Source organism: Typopeltis vanoorti, chromosome 20, assembly GCF_054136105.1.
Source record: "Typopeltis vanoorti isolate ZY-2024b chromosome 20, IOZ_Tvanoo_1.0, whole genome shotgun sequence".
Lineage (NCBI taxonomy): Eukaryota > Metazoa > Arthropoda > Arachnida > Uropygi > Thelyphonidae > Typopeltis > Typopeltis vanoorti.
In genome coordinates, this window is record NC_143568.1 from 19,868,998 (window position 1) to 19,891,953 (window position 22,956).

Here is a 22,956-nt window from a genome sequence, read left to right on the forward strand (position 1 = left end):
ATGTGTGTTCCATTTATAGAAACCTTGTTGGTTTTCTATAAATGGAAAAATATGGTGAACCATCTGAAAGCAGGATGACTAATGTGTCAATAAAAGGCAAACAGATAGTTTCTTTTTCTTGTGTGAAGTGAATTTTGGAGTTTTGGTTGTGTAGGTAACAAAATAATCCAAGTGTCTTGTCGATGGAGCCAAATGGCAAAGAAATCATCAACGAAGCATAACCATGGGGCTTGTATGCTATGGTAAATATTTTGTTATCAAAGTGTTCTGTGTAAAAGTTGACTAAAGGTGGGGGGGGGGGGACTCATAGCAGTATCATTAGTCTGTTTGTCGATTTTTCCTTGCCATGTAGAATAACCTGGATGTGTAGCAAATTCAAAATTATCAGGTGGAAAATTAACTTTATTAATACAAGAGTGTCTATTTATGATACAAAGATGTGATTTTTAACTAGTGATTTGAAATGGACATGATTTCTTAATTTAGGAGGAGTGGCAAGCGAATTAGCTAATTGTTTAGAAAGTTTATAAGCAAGACTGTGTCTGCTATCAACTACAGGGCCAAGAGGAATATTAGATTTGTGGAATTTAGGTATCCCATAAATACAGGTTGGTTTAACATGAGCAGGTTTTATTTTGCTAATGATTTCTTTGGGCTAAGAAGTCAATTTTATCAATAATTTACACATTTTTCTTTTGAGACAGTCACAAAAGTTAAAAGCACACACTTTTTAAGAAATTTTAAATCCTACAACAGCTGCAATGTACTATGCTTCGACAGTGTGGAATTTAGGTACCCCATAAATACAGAGTGGTTTAACATGAACAGGTTTTATTTTGTTGATGATTTCTTTGGGCTAAGAAGTCAATTTTATCAATAATTTATTTTTTCTTTTTGAGACAGTCACAAAAGTTAAAAGCACGCATTTGAAGAAATTTTAAATCCTACAACAGCTACAATGTACTATACTTCGACAGCAACTCTGACAAGATCGTGTTGTAATAAATTTATCATCACCAGAAGAAGCTAAGAAACAGTTGTGATTCATAACTTCACTGTTGCACCTAAGCAAGTTACAAAACTAGAAGAAATTATGATGAACATAGAATAGGGCATCTACAATCTTCCACCTTCAACAGTGAATAATGTGCATTTAGACACAACTAACATCCAAAACGAACCTAAACACTGAAGTGTAATATATCACAAAACGAAATAGCTGTCTTTAAAAAAGTTGTATAAGAATAAAATATATTGTTGTTACTAAAGTTGATAAGGGTAATGCCTGAGTTATCATGAACGAAGAGAATTAAAAAAAAGCAGGATCTCTTAGGTGACAATTTTACTTACCAAATTATTGACTGATACTCCACTATGTTTCAAAAGAAAAAACTCCATAAATTATTGAAATAAGTGACTTCTTGGTTCAAAGAAATCATCACCAAAATAAAACCTGTTCATATTAAACTACCTCGTATTTGTGGGGTATCTAAATTCCATTTATCTAATATTCTCCTATGCCCTATATAGTTGATAGCAGAGAAAGTCCTATTTATAAACTTGCTCAGCAAATAGCTAATTCACTTGCCTCCCCTTACTGGCAACTCCTCCTAAATTAAGAAATTCTGTCCATTTCAAATCACTAGTTAAAAATCACATCCTTAAAAATACAGACATAATGGTCAGTTTCAATGTCAAGTCTTTATTTACTAATGTACAACTAATATATTGGCAGCAAAACGACCCAGAGGAAGACCAAGATATAGGTGGATTGATACGGTACAAAGTGCCTTAGACGATAGAAATATAAGATCTGATAATTGGAGTCTTGACAAGTAACAGACTGATTTGGAGGAAAATTGTAGATAAGAAGTTAGTAATGATGTAATTTTTTTTCATGTAGTACTATCATATCCTGTACACTCCTTGAGGGTACATGGCAGGAATTTGATGATGATGATGATGAATAAAATCTAATTAACATTTCTTCTCTGATATCTTTGAATTATTCAAATATACTATGCATCCAGATTACTTTACATGGTAAGGAAAAATCTACAGACTGCCCTTAGTGGTGTAGTTATGCTTTGTTGGTGATTCCTTTGCCATTTGGCCCCATCGACAAGACACCTTGGATTCCTGTCTTACCTACTTAAACAGCCAACACCCCAAAATTCACTTCACAGTAGAAAAAGAATATAATATGTTTGCCTTTTCTTGACACATTAGTCGTCCAGCTTTATTAGTGTTTTCCATTTATAGGAAGCCAACATACATAGTAAGATATCTACATAAACATCCACATCATCATCATCCATCCCAACATCTTAAAACACTTACACACAGTGCTAGGGCTATTTGTTCCAATGATGCAGCTCTTTCCACCAAACTTAAACATCTTTGCCATACTTTCCTGGCTAATGGCTAGAGCTCCTACAAAATAGATAAAATACTACATTTTGCTCTCCTATTTCCTGCTCAAACACACAAGAATAAAACACCACCAAATCTATCCCTATGTTTTGGTTATTTGAAAAGATAGCCATAGTACTAATAAAATATAACCTCACGCCACATTCAAACCACATGTTAAATTAGTTACTCTGATCCACTCTTAAGGATAAACTCTATCCCCTGGCATATCCTAGGGTGCATGAAGTTTCATGTGACTCTGACTTGGCCTACTACAGACAGACAAGAAGCTCTGTTAACATCCACCTTGGAGAATATAAAAGATACATTTGCTAACATTATTATGGCAGGTGTGGACTGGCAGATCATGCTTTGGACTCCTCTTCACACATGATTAGATGGAAGAAAGTCAATGTGCTTTATAGCAGTCATTACAGGTCAGAAAGATTATTTTTAGAATCAGCCATGGCTATGAAGCATTCTCCTAACCTAAACAAGTATGAATGCATTAATTTGCCAAAAATTTAAGAGCTTATTATCTTAAGATCAACTACTACATAGCTGTAATACTTCTTTGTTTACAACATTAGAGGACACCAAATTAGGTCTTTAGATCTTTTGTCCATTACAATTTGAATATAATTTAGTTCAATTAGTGTTGTAATATCGTTAAAATAAGTGAAAGACTATAAGCTTGTTGAAATCTTCTGAAGTTTTAACGTGAATAATACGAGTACTTCACCACTTTATAAATCGAATATGGATGCAGTTAACAATAGGCCTGAATGTAACATCAGTTTATTAATCTTTGGTAGACCATAAAAGTCACGGTGTCTGGCATATCATACACACAAAAAGTTACCTAATTAATCAATATTCATGTAGGGGATCTTGGAATGTGGTAATAAGTGATCTAACCAAAGTTTCCCACAATAATCATTTTTGTCTTTTACAAATAGTACTCTAGCTTTGACTATTTTTTTTAAAAACTACACTAGTGATCTGATTTACAAGCTTGAAGGAAAACTCTTCCCTTTTAACCAGCAATTTTCTTTCTTGCATTAAAAATTGAAAAGATTTCAAAAAACAAGATGGCACACTTTCACCTTATTTCATTCTGATATATCAGTTTAAAAAACTCTCTTATAAGTAATATTGCATTTGTCATAATCTGTGAAGATAATATGTTCCCTGCTATCTTAAAATTGAATTTACAATCAACTCTAAATATTGCACATATCAAAACATATTTAAAGTTTGATGGCAGTGCAATCTCACCTACTCTTGACAGTACTTCATGCAACACTTCAAACAACTGATTCTGAATTCCATTGTTCCTTGTACTTCAGAATGGTGAAAATGTGCATGTTTTTCTTCTCAAGACTTTCAGATGGCCTTTTTATTCAATTACAACCAGAAAAAAAGACAAATCAACCCAATATTTTGTATTCAGTGAATACTTATTTCTAAACCAATTTATTATACCTACTTTTCTTATGGTTAGGGCAGTGGCCACAGGAAAATAAATTATTATGATCTCCACGTCTTCCATAAGACATCTTGTAAGCTCCTTATTTCATACATCCAAAATACTTATCTTTCTCACTTAGCTAAACAGGAAAATTTACATCTACTGACTTCAAAGAGCAAGAATTACAGTATATGTCATGAGTAAAGGGCAAGTAGTCTTGCTTAATATATCTCTTCTAGTTATAGAGTCTACTTAAATAACATGCACCATGAGAGTTATTCATAAAAATTGTTCTTGCCAGAAAGATGGAAAAGAGCTAGAAAACTCTTTTCTATGTTTTTCCTCCCAGAAAGCAGACAAACTGACATGAGAGCTATTCATAAAAATTGTTCCTGACAGAAAGATGGAAAAGAGCTAGAAAACTCTTTTCCATAGACCAAATTCAAATATATCAAAGCCTCCAGTTTTGAGAGGTCATTATACTAATAAAAAATGTAAATACGGACATGAAACACTGCCAAAAAAGTCTGATAAAATAAATATTTCATAAGTATGTTTATATCTTATTTTTATTCTATGACTGTATTCAACCATTTTATGTGTGTGTATATTGTGTTATATTTTCTATATGTGCACAAACAACTGCACACTACTGCCGTAGAGATTAGTTCAGTTTACCATTTGAATTTAAAAGATAAAAGTGCATTTTTTTAAACAAAACAATATATTTAAATAAATTTTAATGAAGTTAAACAGTACAAACATTACTCGAAGCCTGTAACAAAAGCAATATGCTGTATAATATTCTCAAGAAGAAGGGAAGAAAAGGATATGCAGTGTAAAACAGAAATTTTAATGGATATATTGAATACCATTGAGGGTGAATAAAATCAAGAGACTCAATTTGGATTTATGGCTGAAGCAACTCAGGCTATGAGACCAGTGTATTGTTAATTGCTTGTGTTCTAATAGCCAGTCTGCCTGCTGTTTTGTGGGAGGGGGGTGGAAAGAAAAACCCTGCCATCTCCATATGAGACCTGCTTGAAAAACCCCCCTTATAAAGGTTGTGTATTTTTGAAGTTCAAGCTATTTTTTAGTTACCAAACAAGAACAATATTACTATCATTAGACCACCAAGGGTCAAAGATTCATTTGAGGGAGGCAACGCATCACCTGCAAAAGCTGTCATACCTCCTCTTAGACTCATTCACACTACAAGCACTTGCTACTTCAACATGCAAACTATCCCACTGACTCACAGTCTTTCAAGACTGACTTAAAATATGAAAATTAATCCTTCTGATGTCCACTATTTGTAATTTTAATGATTACTTGAATATCATACTGGAATTGACACATTTCCAAAATAGATCATTATAACATTTGTTGCTCACAGACTTACCAAAAAACTAATCAAACTCCATTTAATATCAGAAAAGTTCAAAACGTTACAACATCCATCATTTTTTTATCAATTATCTGAACAAACTACCATTTCAATATCCACCCTCCCACAGACAAATACAGAAAAAAAAAAAAGTCGTGCTACATATCTCCCTCAGTAGCACAGATTCTATCAGATGGCTTGGAAATACAAGCTATATCTGAATATACCCCCAATTTCCTTATCCAGAAAAAAGGAAACCAGCAAGAACTTCTATTTCTCAACACATCAAATTCCTGACAACAAAAATCTTTTATGAATAATATAATGTTATCTTCTGTTGCAAGATAACCACCATTAATGTCCACTAAATCAACCATCCTTTTAAAAGAATCAACACAAACATTCAAAATGAGGATGAATTAGCAGGACGAGAAACAAAAACTCAGAAACAGTGGCTAGAAAAAATAACCTTTAAACAAAAATCCATAGTCAACATCCTTTTATTTTTAAATTACTTAATTTACTGTGTCAAGATATATAACTCCAACCAACATCGTCATTTATGAACTAATATGAAAATAATAAAGATCATCCAAATCCAAGTCTTTATTTTGGCTACTTCATTTTAATGATATCTTCTTCATATGAACTCAACACTAATTTAGCAACTATACTCCACAAAGATGTTTTGAACCAAAATAAAATGTTCCTCTCAGAACATTTAAAAGGAACTTTTATTATTATTATAGTGAATTTTTTTATCTATCTGGATTGGAATAATTTACGTGTGTTTCTCCGAAGATATTTTTCTTCTGGGTGGAGCAACAAATTTCACCCAGAAAAGAATGCTCCATTGGGGGGGGGGGGTGTCCTAAGGGGGTGTACAGGATAATTACACCATTACTAAATTCTGATCAACAATTTTTCTCCAACATAATCATATGTTATATTTCAGTCTTTTAAGACACTTCTTTTAATGTATCAATCTCAGGGCAGGAGTTGAAAAGGTTTTGAACCAAAATAAAATGTTCCTCTCAGAACAATTCAAAAGGAACTTTTTTTATTTTTATTTTTTTATTTTTAAATAGTGACTTTTTTTTTATCTATCTGGATTGGAACAATTTACTTGTTCATCCAAAGATATTTTTCTGGTTGGAGCAACATATTGATCTTTTCTCTGGTTTTTTTTCCTGCCAACCTGGTAAAGAATAGTTATTTTGCTCATCTTTCCTCTCCCATCCTGTTTAAGTGACAATACCACCTAAGATTAGCTCTACTCATACATATCTGAATGCTAACAATGGTGAATTCTTTCATAATATCCCCATTTTTTAATGTGATACAACGTGGTTTTCACTCCATTAATTTTTTCTCCGAACTCTCATATCAGGGATCTCCAGTCTTTGACTTTAAGTGTTTTATTTCTAACCCAGCTATCCGATCCATAAGTTAAAATTGGTTTGAAAGGCTTGTACATTTAGTGTTTTGACTAATATCTTTCTTATTCCATATAAATTTATTCAGCTGACTTTCTACCATACCAGCTTTAGTAATTCCTTGTCTATTTCCATATTTCTCTGAAATATGGAAATGTTTTTAGTGAAGATGGCAATATGTATATTGCCATCTTCACTAAAAATTGTGCCTAAATAAGTGAAATGTTTCACATGTTCTACAAGTTCATCATTCAGGATACAGTTGATGTTTTCAATGTTTATGATTATTTTCATTCCCTTTGTCTTTTTATTGCTGATTTTCATACCAAATTTATTACAACACTTATTTTCCTTTCATAATGTGCACCCTTGTCGCACACTTGATTTCGCATCAAACCATCTTCCTTCAATTCTAACTGCTGACTTACAGCTTAAACAGAGACCATGTATTGCTTGATATAATGTCCCATTTACACCATATAATTGTAGTTTGAAGAGCTTTCCTCTTGACACCTTGTCATATGCATTTTCCACATAAACAAAACTTAAAATACAAATTGTTGTTATAATTCCCCCAATTTGATATGGCCTGAATCCAGCTTGTTCTTCACTTTTCTTAGCTGTCTCAAGTATACTTGCATAAATCTTACATAAGGAACATTTAACAGGGAAATACCTCTATAATTCTTGCACTGTTTTATTTCCCTTTTAATAGATAGGTAGTTTCAGAGCTCTCCTTCAATCATCCAGAATTTGACCCTCTGACCAAGCCTTCTGAATAATGCAATGCAGTCATGTAAAACTTTTATACCTTCATAATCAAGTATTTCTGGTCGAATTTCATCTACTCCAGCTGACTTTCCACATTTCAGGTTTTTGATAACTTTTTCAACTTTAAAGTATGAATAGGTATTCCTGAATGCATTCCTGTTAGGAGTTATATACCACCATGCTTGTTTCATTTAGCAGTCTTTCAAAGTAATTACTCCAGACAGCTAGAATGTCTTTATCTTCAGTTTTAACATTATGTTTATCATCTCTGATTCCTTTTACAGTAATTTTTCCTCGTAAGCCTCTACTTTTTTTTTTCTCCATTTCTAAGCCTCCAGAATATTTTGCCATCTTCCTGATATTTATTTTCTACGTTAAAAAGTTTTCAAATGACTTTTGTTTAGCTAGTTTTACACAGTAATTCACTTTTTCATGTTTTTCACTGCACAAGCTCACTTAGTTGCCAGGAACTTTTAATATGCTTTCTTTTCCTTCATTGCCTCTAACTTCCTGAGTCCACTGTGGAGTTCTGAATTTTTTTATCCTTACAGGCAACCTCACCACATGCCTCTCGGGCTGAATCAGTCAATGTTTTCTTCAGGATTTGCCACTGAATCTCCAAGGCTTGGTTTTTGCTCAACTCTTTAATTTCTTCTTCAATGATGTTTGTGTATTTGAGCTACAGTTCACCTCTGAAAGCTGCTCAATCTTGATTCATTTTAAAACTTTCTTACATGCTCTTCTTTTCAATCTGAAATTCAATTTTAACCTGCTCAAAACTAAATAGTGATCACTTCCTATTTCAAATCCTCTGTATATTCTTGTGTCCTGAACCAGTGGTAAAACATCGCTATAACTATAACATAGTCAATGAGACTTTTCCTATTTCTTGCATCTTCTCTCTATGTGAATTTGTGCACATTTTTATGTTGGAACATGGTATTAGTAATAATTAGCCCATGTCATGAACAGAAATCCAGCAGGCATTTACCATTATTGTTAGCTTTGCTTCCCCCCCCCCCTCTAAATTTTCCCCAAACATTTTTATATGTCTGGTAATCATTTCCTATTCTGCTGTTTAGATCTCTAACAAGGACCAACTTTTCCTTTTTCAATGTACCAGCTGCCTTCTCTAATGGCTCAAAAAAAGTGTTCTACTTCTTCCTTGGTAAAACCTTCTGTGGGACCATAAGCACAAATAAGTCACATCGTTCAGTTTCCCATTCTGATATTTGCCCACATCACCCTACTTGATATTGCCTGCCATTCAAGAAGTTATCCTCATATTTAGTGTTGTACATTATACCTACTTCCTCTTTTGCCTCCAACTGTTATTACCTGAATATAAGATTTTGTATTTGTTACTTAGAAAGATCTCATTTTCTTATTTGTTTCAGTTATGCATAATTTACTTATTCATTATTCAGGATTAATTTCTGATATTAACAGAATTATGATAATGAAAAAAAAAAAAAATAATAATAATATATATATATATATATATATATATATATTCATTTATTGTTACTATTAACAAGGAAAAATATTACTGATTTAAATTTATTGAAATACAAAATGAAAATTAATGTTTTATTTGTAAAGGAGATATAAGCAGTGTGCATGTGCTTTGTCATAGATTAAAAAAAAAAATAAATAAATAACACAACAAAGAACTTGACATTGTCAGCATCCAGGAATGCATTAGCAGAGCTAATCTCAGGTGGTATGGTCACTTAAACAGAAGGGGCGAGGAAAGATTAACAAAACAAGTGTTCTCTGCCAGGTTGGCAGGAAAAAGACCCAGAGGAAGACCAAGATATTTCAGTGCCTTAGAAGACTGAAATATAAGATCTGATAATGTTGGAGTCTTGACAGGTAACAGACTGATTTGGAGGAAAATTGTAGATAGGAAGTTAATCATTATGTAAATTTTTCATGTAGTACTATCATATCCTGCACACGCTTTGAGGGTACATGGCAGGAGGTTGATGATAATGATAAATATACTTTTTTTTCCCCAGATGGAGCATTAATTTTTGAGAGTGAATTTTTTTTTGCTCCAAACCAGAACAATATACCAAAAATTGCTTCTGTGGATTAAATCCTCAAAGATAGATATCCTAGATCCTAAAAATCAATTGTTTCAGTAATCGTTGGCATCATCATCATCATCATCATCATCATATGTTACGCTTTCGCGCAGGCTTATACAGTTTACAGCATAAGCCTCCGTAACCAATAATCCCGCGGAATAGGTTGGTTGCTCCTTATTCACGGTGGTATCTCATGTTTGTCAAAGTTTGTGTTCGCGGGGCTGGTTTTCCTGCCCTGCGGGAGGAAAAAACCAAACCCCAGGATAAACTGGGAAAAAAATGCTGTCCACACCCAAGACTGGCTAAGAGGAAGATCCTTAAGCTCCTCACGTCACCGACGGGAATCGAACCTAATACACTCCTTTCCCAGGCATATGGTTATGAAGCGTGTAACCATTAGGCTAACCGTGCAGAAATATATACATATATTAAAAAAAAAAAAATTTCATTCCACTCTGGAATAATTGTTTAAGGATTAGAAAGGAGTCATTCAGATATTTGTGTGTGTGTGTGTACATATAAATATATATTTTTAAATCATATTTAAATACTACTTAATTTTAAGCCTTTTCATGTGATTTCTTACCATTTGCCCACCACAATGAATTCACAGCTAGTGGAAACATGTTCTACTTGAAAGGTAACAACACTGATCAAAATGCAACTTAACCAGTGCTATTCTTCTTATAAATTTTTCACCACTTATTATTACATGACACCTCCAAAGACTCACTGAAGAATGGCACCTACTCTACAGCTCTCCATCTCTGCCACTTAATCCACCAACTATAGTAAACCATACTCGTGGATAGGCTTATATGTTCGTCAGACATGTTGTAATAGGTTTCACGGTATAATAAGAACACAGATGGTTAAGAAAATAACTATTTATTAACTTAAAAGCTAATATTTTGCTGGTATTAAGACTACAACAAAACCAACACCATCCCATACATTAAAGACACATCTGAAAAGATATCTAGGGTACTTAACAAACACCAATTAAGCACAGTATTTAAACCTTATATAAAATTAGCAACTCTCATCCGTTCACCTAAGGACAAATGCACTCCTTTATCACATCCAGGTGTCTATGAAGTGCCATGTTCTTGCCATCTTGCCTACTACGGACAGACAGGAAGAAATGTGGGCATCCGCCTCAGTGAACACAAAAAATATATCCGACACTTTCGCTATGGTAAGTTGGGTCTGGCAGACCATGCTTTGGATACCCCTGCACACAGGATCAATTGGAAAGAAACAAAAGTAATGCACAGAAGCTTTTACAAGTCAGAGAGGTTGTTCCTGGAATCAACAGAAGCCTTGAAACATACTCCAAACCTTAACAAGTATGGCTGTATAAATCTACCAAAGATTTGGGAGACAGTCATCCTAAGGCCAAATTATTATTCATTACTTTTATTTTTTATCATTTGGACTACTATTTCAAAACTTTGATTTTTTTTTTTTTTTTTTTTTTTACCTAAATGGCGCCATATTAGGACTTTAGTCTTGTGTTGCACGCTGCAATCACTTACACTATCCCCACTGTTACACCTGATTGTGGTTGTCTTGCCTTTGTAACAAACTTTGTGTTGTGTGCTCTGAAGATGCTGGATATAATACCAGCGAAATATTAGCTCTAAAGTTAATAAATAGTTATTTTCTTAACCATCTGTGTTCTTATTATACTGTGAAACCTATTACAACATGTCTGACGAACACATAAGCCTATCCACACGTATAAATATTCTTCACGGAGATAACATCGTACGCAAGGCACGACAATACGGTAAGTGGAAAGTAAAATTGGCATGGCAACTGAACAGGTTAGCCTTCTTAAAAAGGTGCCGAGATACCAATTTGATACCAAACTGTATAAAAATTAAGAACAAGTTTCACTCGGCCAAAGCCCAACGTATTTATAAAAGAGCGAGTTTAGCACTATTACGGGAACAGGTATACACTACACGCCGAGAACTTTCAAAAATAAATTCCTGTATCAGTGTACTTCGTGATACATTATCGGACATTTTGAACCCGCAGCTATGGGATATTTTGGATAGAATCTCCGACTCTACAGCCAATAAAGAATTTGCTAAAGTTAAAAACCGACACCAGAAAATATTTGAAATCCTCCAGCAACGCAATGTTACACAGCAGCCGCATTTTCATCAAGATAGTGTCGTTGTGAACCTATCGTCGACAACCTTATCCAAAGAGGCCACGAGTGCATTAAGTCTTGGACACAATTTTGCCGTTACTCCAAAAGATGTGCCTAAAACCAAAATAATGGCTTCCGTTGAACGTGGGATTCACGACTTACCTCCAGCCATAGCCAATAATATTAGGTTAGACGTGGCCAATATCCTGATCCATTCTAAGCCTCCCAAAAATAATATCCCACATAAAGAAATAATAGCTCTAAAAGAACTACGCAATAATAACCACATTACAATAACCAAATCAGACAAAGGAAATGCAACTGTAGTTATGGATACAACAGAATATGAAAGCAAAATGCATGCACTGCTCCAAGACCGGTCTACATATCAAATCATAGATCGAGATCCCACCAACTCACAAAAGAATAAGGTGTGCAAGTTACTGAACAAAATCACTTCCTGGCCTAAAGAAATTTTCAAAAAACTCAAACCCATACACGTTAAAGCACCCAGAATATATGGTGCTCCTAAAATACACAAACAAGGTACACCTTTGCGTCCTATTGTAGATAGTATAAACAGTCCTACACATAAACTAGCTAAACATTTAGCAAAATTACTAACCACTTACACAAACAATTCTTCCTCTTTTGTTAAAAATTCTACCCACTTAAAAAGTATTTTAGAAAACCACACCTTAAATAGTTCAGACCTAATGGTGAGTTTTGATATCACCTCATTATTCACTAATGTACCACTGATTGAAACACTTAACTTACTTAATTCACAATTTCCCCCAGATATATTCCAGCTATTTAAATTCACAGTACAGGCAGGTTATTTTACATGGAAAGGGAAAATATACAAACAGATAGATGGGACAGCTATGGGTTCACCTCTTTCTCCCCCCTTAGCCAACTTCTACATAGAACATCTTGAAAAATTAGCTATCAACACAGCCACTCTTAAACCTAGTCTCTGGCTACACTATGTTGACGATGTGTTTGCCATTTGGCCACGTGGCCCAGACACAGTGAATACATTTTTATTGCATCTAAATAGCCAGCACCCTAAAATCCACTTTACAATGGAACTAGAAGCCAATGACTGCCTGCCTTTCTTGGACATACTGATCACACGTCTTCCAGAAGGTTCCTTATCATTTTCTGTTTACAGAAAACCCAAACATACAGGGAGATACTTACACAAACAATGACACCATCACCCTTCTCAACAATATGGTATCTTAAAAACACTAACCCATAGAGCTAGAGCAATCTGTTCCAATGACATTGCTCTCACTGCTGAACTTTCTCACCTACGTCAAACCTTCTTAATCAATGGTTATAATCCCCGTAAAATAGATAACATACTAAATGCTACCCATAAATGCCCTCTATCTACCACAGAAGACTACAACAAAACCATCACCATTCCATTCATTAAAGGCACATCTGAAAAGATATCTAGGGTACTTAACAAACACCAATTACGCACAGTATTTAAACCTTATATAAAATTAGCAACTCTCATCCATTCACCTAAGGACAAATGCACTCCTTTATCACATCCAGCTGTCTATGAAGTGCCATGTTCTTGCCATCTTGCCTACTACGGACAGACAGGAAGAAATGTGGGCATCCGCCTCAGTGAACACAAAAAATATATCCGACACTTTCGCTATGGTAAGTCGGGTCTGGCAGACCATGCTTTGGATACCCCTGCACACAGGATCAATTGGAAAGAAACAAAAGTAATGCACAGAAGCTTCTACAAGTCAGAGAGGTTGTTCCTGGAATCAACAGAAGCCTTGAAACATACTCCAAACCTTAACAAGTATGGTTGTATAAATCTACCAAAGATTTGGGAGACAGTCATCCTAAGGCCAAATTAATATTCATTACTTTTATTTTTTATTGTTTGGACTATTATTTCAAAACTTTGATTTTTTTTTTTTTAAACCTAGATGGCGCCATATTAGGACTTTAGTCTTGTGTTGCACGCTGCAATCACTTACACTATCCCCACTGTTACACCTGATTGTGGTTGTCATGCCTTTGTAACAAACTTTGTGTTGTGTGCTCTAAAGATGCTGGATATAATACCAGCGAAATATTAGCTTTTAAGTTAATAAATAGTTATTTTCTTAACCATCTGTGTTCTTATTATACCGTGAAACCTATTACAACATATAGTAAACCATAACTACTATCATCTACACCAGTGATGGTGAACCTTTTTACCCAGGTGTGTCAAACATCTTTTATTTTTTTAAATATTGACGTTGTTGATGTGCCACTTGCATACATGCATTATAAATTTAACTACATAATCATAGATGGTGACTTATACATATCATATTAGGCTATTTATTTAATAGGACATTGATATAAAATCTATGAATTCATATTATACAATTAATTTAATAAAGTGAAATTACAAACTTACATTACATTTAATAACTTTTATGTTGCTGAGTACTGGTAGAAAGTTGCTTTATAGAAGGGTTATAGTGTGTACATTTTAATGCTACACAGGCAGCACTCAAATCATTGCTCAATCTATTTCTCCCTTTCGATTTGTATTATTTAAGGAAGAAACTAGAGTTTCACAAGAGTATGTAGAAGAGAAAATTGTTAAAGAGCTTTAGCAAAGATTTTAAGAGCATAAAAGTTTCTGGGAAAGCTATTCCACATGCTAAGAATTTCACGGTCTGAATTTTTACACGCAGTATCATGCAGGTGTTCCTGCTCAAGTTCTTCTAATTCATTTCTAAGAGCAATAAACTTTCTTTTCCAGATAAGATTACTAAGTCGGCTAGTTGCATTTCTAGATCTTTTAAATCCAACCATTCAAAGCCATCTAATTTAAGGATCCATGAATTCTGTTTCATCAGGATACTTTATGAATTGGATTGTTTGTTCCAACATTCAAAATTGCTCAAATCTAGAAGAAAACTGCTCAGTTACTGACTTTAGAACTTTGATAGATTGGTTGATATGTTGTTCGTGATTTTTGAGGCTGGTTTCGTTAAAAAAAAATTTCACTCTTGCAAAATACTTAAAATTGTTACTTTCTAAATCACATCGAAATATTTTGAGTTTATTCTCAAAGCTCTTGATCGTGCCAAACATAACATCAACAAATTTTCCGAAAGCTTGCAATTGTATATTAAGTTCATTCAGGTGCAATGAAAAATCTGAAAAACATCAGCTTACTGAGCCAAGCAGAATCGCATATTATTGTACATTAATAGACCATTGTACACTGATTCAACTTCGCTTAAAAGTGAATTAAATTCTCGTTTGCTTAAAGCCCTGGCAGCAGTAAAATTGTTACCTTTGTCACAATTCTCATCATATCATCCAAATCCTTTAAGCCTGATTTCGTACAGTGTCTCCTGATGTATAATACAATGGAAACAAACCAGGGGATGACCAACATATTCTGTAAATTGTTTGATAAAACCGACATTACGGCCAACCATATTAGGTGCGCCATCAGTTATAATGAAAAATATTTTCGATAAATCTACCTGTTTCTCACAGAACACTTTAATAACACAATCGCATATGTCTTTACCTGTCATGTTTTGAGGTAAATTTTCTAACTTTATCAATTCCTCGTGCATAGAATCACCGTGAATATACCTTGCAATAATAGCCAATCGATGACATAATATCTGTAGTTTTGTCGTGACAAATGGAAAAACAATGGTATGAGTTCAAGTCTTGTTGTATTTGATTTTCTATACTAGCATTCATTGATATAATTCTGTCTTTAATAGTATTCCTACTTAATGGTAACTGTTTCATGCACTTTACAATAGCTTCCTTATTATGAAAGTCCTCAAATAAAAATGGTGCACACTTTAGGAAAGCTTCTTTAATATAATCACCATCACTAAGTGGTTTCCCATGTTCAACAATAGTATGTGAAATACTGTAATTTGCAGCTACTAAATTTGAAGGTCCTGAAACAAATTTAATTAAAGTCCCTGATTGTGATTCTGCCAGTTTTAGATGTTGCGATATGTATTCTTTGTGTTCTTCAAAAGTTTTTTCTAGGAGCCATTTGTGCTTAGTTTTTAAAATGTCTTCTTACATTCCAAGTTCTACTCACAGATAGCTCACCACACAATTTACAGAGAACTTTAGGTAAATTTTATCACCTCTATCAATAACACCATATTGTTCAGTCCAGGCATCTTGGAAATTTCTTCCACTTCCTTTCTGTGATAATTTTAGTTTTTTATTAGTGCTAGCTGCCATTGTAAAAGGATTCACAATTAAAAAAGAGCACAATTATATACAGCGGTAATTAAGCAGTAATAATTAATAAGAAGTAACAATTACTGGAAATTAATTATACACCAGCAACTCAAAATTACTTAAGTGGTAGAACATGCAAGACTATCACTACTTCTTTCAGCAGGGTTGCCAGATTTATTACCGGTACATTCATAGCAACCTTGTTACGTTTTACTCTCTATCATGCTACTAAATAGCAGCTATTTATTATTATTTCGTGCAACTCCAAGGAGTTGACAGACTCATTGAGGGAGGCCCTAACATCATGTTAAGAACAACTATTCGACATTCACACAGTATCTATCATACCGCGCCTTGAACTCATTCACGGTCACAGCACCCACAACAGACTCTGGCAGCTTATTCCACTCATTCACCACTCTCCAAGTAAAAAACCTAGCTCTAATGCCCCTGCTAACCACATTCTTGCCCAGCTTCCATGTATGGCCCCTAGTCCTCCCAAATCCATGGCCTCATCAATCTCCTGGAGTACGGTTCCACCAATGTGATATACTGCTGCTAATCTTTTCACTCCAAAATGCATAACCTTACACTTTGCCACATTAAACTGACATCCATTTTCCCTAGCCCAGTCCTCCAAACTATCCAAATCATCCTGCAAAATTTTGACATCCTGTGCACTCACAATTGCTCTACCCAACTTTGCATCATCAGCAAACAAGTGAACACTTCCTCTCAGATCCTTTCCAATATCGTTAATGAACAAATTGAAAAGTAGTGGTCCAAGAACAGAACCCTGCAGCAGACCACTAGTCACAAGCCATCTTTTGGACTCCACTCCTGAATAAACTGCTCTCTGGTATCTCTCCATCAACCACCCTCCTATCCATCTCACCAATCCTATATCCATCCCCATCTGCTCCAGTTTATTGATTAGAGTTCCATGTGGTATCCTGTCAAAGGCCTTGGCAAGGTCCAGTAGAATCACTGTAAAACCATTAAACTTAATGGTTTTACAGTGTTATAAAACGTGAGCAAGTTACTGAGGCATGATCTACCCTTCACAAAACCATGTTGTCCCCCATACAGTATCCCATTTTCATTTATCCAATCCTGTATTCTTCTATTGACTAATTTCTCCAAGACCTTGACAACGATTCCTGATATGCTAATCAGTCGGTAATTTACAACAGCAGTTTTATGCAGTGGAACTATTTTCCCCTCTTTCCACTCCCTCGGGACTAACCCAGACCTGAGACTCAAATTAAACAAAATGGTCAAGGGTACTGACAATTCTTTAGCCGCTTCACGTACAACACGAGCTGGTATACCATCCAATCCCACAGATGTATTGACATTGAGGTTTTGCAATAGACTACTCACCTCCACTTCATTCACTACAATTCCCGTATAATGTATTGGTTCATTCATTTCTGCAATGTCACCACCTGGAAGATATATTCTTACAAAGTGCTTGCTCAGTAATTCAACTATATCAACTGATTCGGTTATCTCCCTACCATCGGCATTCTTTAAAATCATTCTGCCATATACATTTTTTCTTTTACTTGCAACACATCGAAAAAACTGTTTAGGATTCTCTTTAGCCTGCATGGTCAATGTTCTTTCGTAATCCTTTTTTGCTTTTCTTACCACACTCGTTACCCTTCTGGCCTGCGCTTTATACTGTTCATGTGCCCGTTGGTCACCTTTGTCCTTAAATTCCCTCCATAGTTGTTTCTTTTTTTGCAGCTCAAGCTTAATGGCGTTAATCATTCATTTAAACCCTACTTGATTTATTATTCGGACTCTAGGTATACAGTCAGCCATTGCTTCATGCAAACACTTCTTAACCACCTCCCAAAGTAGTAGGTAGGTATTTAGTAGGTTTATTAGGTTTTATTGCGACGTCATCATAAGTTGTAACTATTTGCATTATTTAACAAAATTTACTGAATTTATTGCAACTATAAAAATGTTTTCATTATTTACTCAGATAAATTCAATATTTAATGCTGCGAATTATATTTTCTGTTAAAGTAGTTTCAAATATGTTTAGAACTTGTATTATTCAGTTGAGAGACTTGGAATGCATGCATGAACGAATTTCACAGAGATCAAATGAAAACTTTAAGTTTATAATATATAAAGCATGTATTTATAAGTTTGTATCATATAATATTGATAATAATTTTATAATATCATATGACTATGCAGAAATTATAATGATTAAGAAAGAAAACGTCAACTTAAAACGCTCGTTGCTTATAGGCTAGTTACAAAATAAAATAGAAATAAGCTAACTACAAAATAAAATAGAAATAGGCTAACTATAAAATATAATTCTTTCAATGAACCGAAACCTAACTTCGCCTTACACGATTTATCGCAGTTTTTTCATCAGAATACCAATATCTTTAAAGATCCAAGGTGTGTCACCTGAAACCCTCAACCGTGTCAGTGCTGACATGCGTGTCATAGGTTCGCCATCACTGATCTACACCAATACCATCTACTGCCTGCCACCCACCACCAGTTTTTTTTTTTTTTTTTGTCTGTAAATTGCTTGTTTTCTCATGGGCAAAACAAAAACCCATGAAAAGCCCACATTTCTGGGAGAAAAAAAAACCCTGCTACCTCTGTATCCTTTGATTGGCTATCTCACCTTCAATTGAAAAAACTCAATATAAAGATTCCTCTTGTCATGATAAGAACTGAACTTAGTCCTTTTCCAATAGAAGGATGCAATGTACCATTGTTCTTCCAATTGCACTATGGAGGCACTAATATTACATGACACCAGCACAGTCATATAACTCAATGTGGGAAGCTATTATACACTTTACAACATCATACATTTCACAACCAACACGCAATTCATTGCTTACATTGCACCACCCTATACAGTATTTTTACTGGTAAGTGTGTGTATTCAGACACCTGGTTTGCTTATCTGCATATAAGCAAAGCTAACTAATTTTCAACTAAAACCCCATATAAAGATTCTTTGCATCAAGATGAGAACAGAAACAAGGGCTTTTCCAATCAAAAGGCATACGTTCCACCATTCTTCCAAAATGTATATATAACATCAAAATGATCTAACATTGTTACATTAGATAATCTTCTTAGGTGTAAAAGGTCAGCTGACTTTATGAAATTGCTAATTATTGCATGCACCAATTTCACCAATCAAAGCAAGTTTTAAACAGTATAAATAACTTATTTTTAAATTTGATGTGTGTTTGTACCAAATATGTACAAACACACCTCAAATGATATTCAAATAAATTTACCTGAGGTTCTCCAAATTTAAAGACACCTGAAGCAGGGCTAGCAGAAAAGTTAAAATTAGCATTTTCTGGTTTTGGAGGTCCAGGTGGACCAAATGGTGATGACAACTGTGGACCAAATGGGGATGTTAATGGCTGGCCAAATGGTGCTGCTGCTGAATTAGTTCCTGAACCAAAACCTGAAGTAACTGATCCTTGTCCAAATCCTGAAGCAACTGATCCTTGTCCAAATCCACTAAACCCTGCTTTTCCTGCATTACTAGCAAGATTAGAAGCCCCAAAAGAAAAGGGTGATGTAGCAGAGTTGACTGACTGACTTGGCTGATTTCCAAAGTTTCCAAATCCAGCATTATTTGGTTTAACACCTAGAAAAGAACATATAATGTTGAAAAAGGCACTGCCAAACTGCTAGCCTGCATTAGGTAAAAGTAACAACTCACTATGGTTAAATGCCATGCACTGAGTTATGTTATCCAGAACACAGCATAACAAACATGTCTTCCAATTCTTTTTCAAGCTGCTCTATTAGTCATATTTAAGTAGTAAAAATGCTACTGACAACTGATATGTTTAATAGAATATCTACATAATAAATAAACCACAAGCAAAATATAGATATTGAGTGTGAACAGTTAATTTCAAGTTGTGTAAGATAACTTTGTTTTATATACCGAATGTTTTCATAGATAAATTAGGGTATTTTTAGTATATTATTATGCTTTTTAGTGTATCAACTTATATATTTGTAGATATTTTGCAAATTTAAGATATTGTGTAAAAATGATGCCAAAAGCCTACAAATAGAGTGGCATCAAAGCAAAGGCTAAACACAGATGCCAGAAACAAGAACGTTTGTCTCACTAAACAAAAAAAAATATATATATATACAGGGTGTTCGGGATAAATTTGACATATTTATAATTAATTATATTTTTCCGTAAGTTACATGTATTAACACACACTTCTCTTCATTTAAAAGTTTGGACCCTTCTTCATTCATATACAAGATGTCAGAAAGGATGGATAGCTGGAACCCACCTGAATCATGGAAGAGAATAACTTGTATCATGATGATTCGTGCCCGCCATCAAAATAAGGATATTACGACTGCTGCCCAATGCTCCCTGAATACAGTAAAAACAATCAGGCATGAACTAGAGACTTGCAATGGTGACTACGAGGATGTAGCAAGAAGAAAGATCCCTAGCAGACGATCTGATTGCGTTCGTACAGCAGAATTCCTCGCAAATCTGCAGGAACAGGTGTTGAAGAACCCTGGCATTGGAATTCGGGCTTTGTTCGTGGAGTTGCTAACTGTAGTCAAGCCCTGGATAACAAGGGTAGCCAATGGTAGGCCGTATGTATGGCAGCAGGATTCGGCCCCTTGCCACACCTCTGGGAAAAGTCAAAAATGGTTGTCTGAAAATTTCTACGACTTCACCAGTCCAAATGTTTGGCCTCCAAACTCCCCAGACCTTAACCCCATGGATTATTTTGTATGGGGCGCAGTTGAAAAAGACACCAATCGCACTTCCAGTAATACAAAAGCCCAGTTAATGGATAAAATTAAAACAGTTTTTGCGGCCCTTCCCAGGGAGACTGTAGCATCAGCTTGTTCGAGGTTCCGAAGCAGAATTGAAGCTGTGATCGATGCTAATGGTGGTTATTTTGAGTAAATCTTGTTGATAGTATTGTAATTAACTCTGCCTGTAATGTTTTTTGTCAATTCATTAAATTTAATAGATACAAAGAAGATTTTCTTTTTCCTTACGAAACTGTCAAATTTATCCCGAACACCCTGTATGTATATATATATATAAAGCTGATGATGATACAAAGATGATATAGAAAATAGTTTGAAAAAATGAAATTTCTGGGTTAAAACAAATTATTAGACATTCGATTCAAAAGTTAAAAAAACAGGATAAGAAAAACAAGCAGAAAAGTAAGAGACAGCAAAGTACAGAAGTTGGTAAGATGTCAATGAATAATAATAAGGTAAGTAAAATGAAAGAAAAAAATAAAATAAGTAATATGGCACACTGACTCACATTAAAATTTGTGTTTGTTGACTGAAATTACGGATTGCAGCTTCGTAAGAGTGAAGATGAAGGCTGTGATGATGATGCAAGCAAGAAACACAAAAGAAAACAGAAGTAGTGCCTATAGGAATGAATAATTTATGTTGTAGTGATAAATACAGTATGAGAGAGGATATGAAATGAATGTTGAAAGAATCATTTCATTATGAAACTGAAAATTGCCAGTTTATTACTAAGATACAATGGTAATAACTTGAGGGCTAAGATACTAATGATTCAAAGCACACACTGTAGAAGATCTGAGTTCTTGGATATGTGGAGTGAGTTTGATAATAGAAAGAGGGACAGTCTATGCTTTGACATCAGGAGCTTGGAGAAAATATTTATTGGAGTGAGACCAGACCTAATGCAAAGAAACCAGATCATGTCATGGAAACCAAATCACTATTAGAAGAATGGTGTGTGCACGTGCATATGTGCAACTAAGATATAGATATATGATAATGATATAAATGTAATGAATCTGGTGAAAGAGAGAACCTACCTATACACACTACATTTATTTGTTTGGTTTTATGGTGCATTATGGCATAATGACAACTATGTTCATACTGTCTCAGTAAAGATCCTATAGAACAAGTCAAGTATTTCAGCTATTTAGGCACAGTTTTTAGTGAAGATAGCAGGCTAAAACTGGAAATAGACAACAGAATAAGCAAAGCTGGTATGGTGGGTAGCCAGCTGAATAAATTTATATGCAATAAGAAAGAAATTAGTCAAAACATCAAAACTAGTAGTATATAAGACAGTGTTTAAGCCAGTTTTAAGTTATGGATCTGAGAGCTGAGTTAGAAATAAAGCACTTGATCAAAGACTAGAGACCACAGATATGAGGGTTCTGGGAAAAATTAGGGGAGTGAACCAATACCATCAGTGGTAGAATCATATTAAAAATTAAGATATTAGAAAGGAATTTGACATTATTAACATTCTAAGCAGAGCTAATCTAAGGCAGTATGGCTGCCATAAGTAAAAATTGGAATAAACTATCAAAATGACAGTCTTACTGGTTACATGGGTTCACCATTTGCCACTCTCATTTGTGATAAGAGGAACTTTATATTAGGCTTTTGTGAGCCACATCTCTGTCATTTCTTTTCAGTTTTTGCCATCTATTGACCATGCACTTTGTTAGTGTGTTGTCTCTGACAGTGAGCAGGAGACTGAGTGTCATATGGGCATGCAATACCCACTGACAGCTGTGCATGCACACAGATTAGAAGGAACATTGGACAGAGGCCATTTCTTGCTGAAACAAATATGGTCCTTCATAAGTATAGGTGTGTATGTGTGTGTGTGTGTGTGGGGGGGATTGAGATTGTTCAGCTCTCCATTTGTAATAGTACTTATAAAACCAGGACACGGATTCCATACTATGAGAAACACATTTGCGCTGCTCATAGCATTTGCCAGGCTGACACCAGACTCAGGTTCTTTCATATGATAAAAAAATATTACAATGTGATTCTGAGCTCAAAATATTAATTTCTACTTTTCCAAAGTCTGGTTTTGATACATTAATCATCATCATTGCAGTCACCACTGAGTAACAACT

The 22,956-nt window shown here is 34.6% G+C and overlaps 1 protein-coding gene across 1 annotated transcript in view; it reads right to left on the reverse strand.

Moving 5' to 3' along the window:
* Positions 1–22,956, reverse strand: part of LOC150095268 (uncharacterized) — a 302,954-nt gene that overhangs the window by 30,336 nt on the left and 249,662 nt on the right. The window contains exon 19 of the mRNA XM_090410345.1: positions 19,303–19,664. Within this exon, the coding sequence (XP_090266471.1) occupies positions 19,303–19,664 (362 nt within the window). The remainder of the gene's footprint in view (positions 1–19,302; positions 19,665–22,956) is intronic.